This window comes from Priapulus caudatus, unplaced genomic scaffold (genome assembly GCF_000485595.1).
Source record: "Priapulus caudatus unplaced genomic scaffold, Priapulus_caudatus-5.0.1 Scaffold324, whole genome shotgun sequence".
Lineage (NCBI taxonomy): Eukaryota > Metazoa > Priapulida > Priapulimorpha > Priapulimorphida > Priapulidae > Priapulus > Priapulus caudatus.
The window spans coordinates 217,231-223,374 of NW_014577385.1; the positions used below are offsets into that span (position 1 = coordinate 217,231).

The window sequence follows — 6,144 nt, forward strand, 5'->3', positions numbered from 1 at the left end:
GGAGCGTTAGCCGGTATACCGGAACGTACCCTGGTAACTATCTGATATGGTTAGGGTTAGGGTTAGGGTTAGGTAGTAGGCGTAGGCGACTCCCCAGACTCGTTAGTGGAGTAGGCGAGGTACGGTCAGGCATATTAGATAGTACCAGGGTACGTTCCGGTATACCGGACCGTACCCAGGGTACGTTCCGGCAGTACCCTGGGGGACGTAGACCCTCTCAGCGTAACTGAGTCGTACAAGGGATACTATTACAAAATCTGGGACGCGGTGTCCTACTTAATAGTAAGCCAATACGTGCTATACGGGGCGGGCCCGCCGATTCACAATGCCAATATCCTGGGATAGCTGTAGTTAGCGATGCAGCAAATCTGTGTAATTAACTGATAAGTGAAAGCTGCTGTTGTAGCTTTTCGCTATCCGCTATCAGCTGCTGGTTACTACTATACGCTGATGTATATCAATGACTCTGTAACTAACACTCTTGCTTATTTGCATAGAATTTACGAGTTTATTTCACCCTACACATTAATTCGTATAAACCATTCTTTCCATCTGTCTCTCTGTCTCGCTGTCTCTCTGTCTCTCTGTCTCTCTGTCTCTCTGTCTCTCTGTCTCTCTGTCTCTCTGTCTCTCTGTCTCTCTCTCTTTCTCTCTGTCTCTGTCTCTGTCTCTGTCTCTGTCTCTGTCTCTGTTTCTGTCTCTCTCTCTCTCTCTCTCTCTCTCTCTCTCTCTCACACTACCTCGTACACTCTGTCTGATCATACCTGTGCTTTTCCCATCGTACTCACGGCTTTTCCTGCGCATTCTTATCTTCGCATAGATTCGTGTTAGCTCGGTCTAGCTGGACTGTCCAGCGGCTGGATTGTCCTAGCGACAATATGCTATCGGTAAAATCTATCTCAGTCGGATCGGGCAAACGGTGCATGATACATTTCCACAGTTGTCGTGGCTCATTATCTGCAGATTCGATCATACGAGCCGATGGGCAAATTGTGTGGGTCAGCCGTGATGGTGGACACCGATAGCCTGAGGGTCATCTGTAGAGCCAATTGTTAATATTGTGTTGTTAAGTAATCCTCTCATTCCAAAAACCGATGCGAGTACCCCCTCCCCCCGGGCAACAGGGATGGGATTACACGTATGAGCAGTAAGTGGTTTAATTGCGGTGTGGTCTTCTTGGAGGTCTCCTTTTCCTTCTACATGCGTATATACACACAAGGAGAGGCCTAACATAGTATGTGTGTCCATTCTTCTTCCCTTCCCTCGCGCGTTCCCCCTCTCTCCCTCTCTCAGATTACACGTGTGGGTTGTAGGTGGTGTTAGAGTGATTGCCGTGCGGCCTTCCTATATGTCCCCGACCACCCACACATGGTGGTGTACAAACAAAGAGAAGTACAAAATAGTGTGTGCGTGCGTGCGTGCGTGCGTGCGTGTGTGTGTGTGTGTGTGTTGTAAATCCCCCCACCCCTCGCTCCACCATAGTCCTGCACTAAGTCAATGAGCAAGTTCCAGAAGTCAGTAAACAAAGAGGGTCTTAGTAACGATATCGATATGCAGATAAGATGCAGCGGTACGTGCATGCATGCATGTGTGTATATTGAGCGCGGAGGGAGGGGGTGGGGTCGTATTATTTACGCATGTGTCTTAGATCTCTCTCTGGCACTCGATGCATCTTAACCGCTACGCAAACGGGGGTAAAAACTGAGGACACGCAAGCGGGGGTAAAAACTGAGGACACGCAATCTGGTTGTAACTGGCCCAGATCTGATAAAATAAACACGTGTGAAGAGGACCAAGGAAGTTGAAAGCGCGGCTCGTTCGGCTACCGTGTTCGTAACATTTGTCTGCGAAAACAAACAGACTTAGTCACTAGACTTTGTTTTAGCAGCGTGGGGCTTCCAACGAGTATTTTCTACGGGGTAAGTTATTCCGGGAGCGCTATCCCGCGGCTCAGAGGCGAATGCACTGCGGATCGATGGCTGGTTTTAGAAATCTAGCATTTTATTACCCGCGAGGAATTCACAACCTTCTAAAGAAAACAGAAGGTTAATACACAAACGGGTACTTTCTCCGGTGTTGCGGACGCTGTTATTGTTAAAAACTAGTGTCAATATACTTGATGGCATGTCCATGTCGATGGCGTTTCTCGATACCGACAAGTGTCTGTCGTTAGGGCGGGGTAATAAAACATCCGACATAGCATGCGGAGAAATGATGATTTGAACAATAAAGATAATTCTCCATTTTCCAAGATACTGAGACCATGCGTTGGTGTGTGCTGATTTATTCGGACGTGATCATTCGATTTTCGTAATGCAATGTAGGGAGGGTACATGACTTACCGATCAATAGTTGATTGCACTTCTGTCGCGCGTGCTATAACAGTTGATGATGCTAAAATCACTCTCGTGACAATGCCTGGGTAGTAGTGGGTACATCCATGATATATTATTATACTACTCACTATATACCTGATAATCACACTAATTACCTGATATCAACACTATTTACCTGATATCAACACTATTTACCTGATACCAACACTATTTACCTGATATCAACACTATTTACCTGATATCAACACTATTTACTTGATACCAACACTAATTTATCAGGTAAATAGTGTTGGTATCAGGTAAATAGTGTTGGTATCAGGTAATTAGTGTTGGTATCAGGTAATTAGTGTTGGTATCAGGTAATTAGTGTTGGTATCAGGTAAATAGTGTTGGTATCAGGTAAATAGTGTTGGTATCAGGTAAATAGCGTTGGTATCAGGTAAATAGTGTTGGTATCAGGTAAATAGTGTTGGTATCAGGTAATTAGTGTTGGTATCAGGTAATTAGTGTTGGTATCAGGTAATTAGTGTTGGTATCAAGTAAATAGTGTTGGTATCAGGTAAATAGTGTTGGTATCAGGTAAATAGTGTTGGTATCAGGTAAATAGTGTTGGTATCAGGTAAATAGTGTTGGTATCAGGTAAATAGTGTTGGTATCAGGTAAATAGTGTTGGTATCAGGTAAATAGTGTTGGTATCAGGTCCAACACTAATTACCTGATACCAACACTATTTACCTGATATCAACACTATTTACCTGATATCAACACTAACTAGACAGAGGGCACTCAAGGTAAGTGCATACCTCCGCCAGCATGTAACATTTGTGTTACGAACTGGCTCGCCGCTCGCTCGCTCGCTGACTCGACGCGCTAATATCGATCGCTCGAACACACTAACGCACGAACGCACGAGACCATCACATAACCTCCTCCAACTCCGTTGGGGCGGAGGTAATTACCTGATACCAACACTAGTTACCTGATACTCCTACTAGTTTACCTGATATACTGATACCCACACTAGTTACCTAAGACGTTTGCTATCTGATGCGAGAGCTAGTTAAACACTGATAACCACGCTCATTGACAACTGTGTTCTTACTAATCACCAATCATCATCTCTCTCTCTTTCTGTGTTCTTGCAGTCGTGCTGATGTTCATCAACTGTGTCAACGTGAAGTGGGCGATGCGCGTACAGGACGTGTTTACCTTCGCCAAGCTGCTCTCTCTAGCCATCATCGTCATCACGGGCATCGTCATGCTCTGCCTAGGTAAGTTACGGTCACGCGGTCCGCTATTGTTAGCTAGCGCAGGTGATGCAGTGCAGAGAGAATTCTGTCCAGGTATCTTTCCAATCGTCGATTCATGTTTGCTCGTCGTTCCTGCTATGTTCGTCTGTCTGTTTGGTTATACATTAGTTAGTCCATCAGTGCATCCATTTATCCATCTGTGGGTCTGTCCGTCTGTCCGTCGGTCCATCCATTCGTCCATCCGTCCTTCCTTTCTTCCTTTCTTCCATCCGTCCGTCCACATGTCCGTCCATCCATCTGATTCCGTCCATCCGTCCGTCACCCACCCATCCATCCATCCATCCGTTCATCCATCGTTCCAGCCATCCGTTCATCCATCCGTCCGTCCGTCCCTCTGTTCGTCCATCCATCCATCCATCCATCCATGATCCATCCATCCGTCCATCCATCCATCCATTTATCCATCCATCCATCCATCCATCCATCCATCCATCCATCCATCCGTTCATTCATCCATCCGTCCATCCGTTCATTCATCTTTCTATTCATCCATCCATCCGTTCATTCATCCTTCCATCCATCCTTCCATCCATCCATCCATCCATCCATCCATCCATCCATCCATCCATCCATCCATCCATCCATCCATCCATCCATCCATCCATCCATTCATCCATCCATCCATCCTCTTATTCTATGACAACATGCTAGTTATAGTATACGATGCTAGATAATTTAGACTGGCGTAGCATGCGCTGAGATCTTTCTCGGTGGCACTGCGCCTCTGTGTGCTCAATCTCCACAAGTTCTCGCGAAATATCCTGTCACCGAATGTCATCAATTTAATATTGTAATCTCAGTAATGCTCGCCATCACTGGATCCGCTTTCTCGTTGAGCCTAACTTCTAATTTTGCAGATAACCCCCCACTCTTCGGTGCAACACCCCCTGTGCAAGCGAATGTATGCAGTTACGATGAAACGCGTAGAGAGATTCATATACTCCGTGCTTAATAACATTATCAGCCCGGGTTTCTGTGTCGTTTGCACTGCTGCATATCCTGAAGAAGCCAATGTCATGTTTGAACATCGAAATGTTGATGTCGTTCCTGCTTTTTCTGATGTACGTGTATATTCTCTGTCAAGCTTATATTCTCCTACCTCGCTGCTATCTCTTTTGTTAATACCTATTTTTTCCTATCTATGTCATCCCATTTATTTTATTTTTAAAAATCTTTTTGTCTTCGTCTCGTTTCCTCCCATCTTGTTTTCCTTTCTATCTATAATGCTTTTCTCTTCTCGGTCTTGTTTCCTTCTCTATCTAGGCTATTCTCTTTTCTCCTCTTCCATCTACACTATTCATCTCTTGCCTCCCCGCTGCTCGCCATTGTGGATTCTCTCGTTCTGCTGGCACATGCGTGGCCAGTCGCTATTGTTGCGTCTTTGCCGTATCAAGCCCTCTCCGCTCACTACTCTTGATTTGTCTCCGTTTACGACGTGCATATACTCGCTCGTCTTTTCCGTGTCATATTCCATCACGGCGTGTGAATAGCGGAGAGGTAGGAAGCGCATCCCCCGCAGACACGCACGCACACGTGCGCACACGCACGCATACACACACATACACACACATGCACGAACGCACGCACGCACGCACGCACGCACACTCGCACGCACGCACACACACGTGCGCACACACTCACGCACACGCGCACATACACAGATACACGCACAAATGCACTAACGCACGCACGCACGCACGCACACTCGCACGCACTCACGCACCTGCAACCCAGTGTCATCATAAGACGTGCAATACAAGATGCGTCTATTCTCGCGCCGGTTTCTCTCGAAATCCCTTTGTATTACCCATTACCAATAACCAACCGGGTTGCGTCACAAGCCCTCTCTGTGTAGCTCTCGCTTTTCTCGCGCAGTTTGTTGTTCGCTGCCCCCCGTTTAAAGTGCATTGAGTTGGGTTTTTAAATGCGGAGCGTTGTCCGCGCGTTCATAGACACTGCCACGGCGGTAGAAATTGTGAGCGAGTATTGTTTTGTTTTTTTGTTTGTTTTTGTGCGCACCGCAATTAGTGTGTGGTGGGTGGGCAACCAGTTCTAGATGTTGGTTCTATATTGTTGGAGGGGATGGGGTAGAAGAAGCAATTCCCTACGCGTTGTTTGTCGCTTCAAGTCGACATGAGTGTTGCTACGCTGCTAATCGGCGATAAAGTAGTCGCCGATAGTCAAATCGTAGGCCGACATAAGCGGGCCTTTAGCAGAGATTCATAATCATAGTGAAGTGTTCATATTGAGTATTGATGGTTTGAGGGTTTGTGAGAGTTGAGTTGTTATGTTCAATGTTTGTGAACATGACAACGTCATTGAAACAACGTTGGAACAAGGTGTGTTCGAATAATGTTGGAACAATGTGCGTTGGAACAGTGTTAGAACAATGTGCGTTGGAACAGTGTTAGAACAATGGGTGGCGGAACAGTGTTAGAACAATGTGCGTTGGAACAGTGTTAGAACAATGTGCGTTGGAACAGTGTTAGAACAATGGG

General features: G+C 46.1%; 1 protein-coding gene across 1 annotated transcript in view; it reads left to right on the forward strand.

Moving 5' to 3' along the window:
- Positions 1-6,144, forward strand: part of LOC106809041 (large neutral amino acids transporter small subunit 2-like) — an 81,083-nt gene that overhangs the window by 30,083 nt on the left and 44,856 nt on the right. Inside the window, exon 3 of the mRNA XM_014811983.1 lies at positions 3,482-3,607. Within this exon, the coding sequence (XP_014667469.1) occupies positions 3,482-3,607 (126 nt within the window). The remainder of the gene's footprint in view (positions 1-3,481; positions 3,608-6,144) is intronic.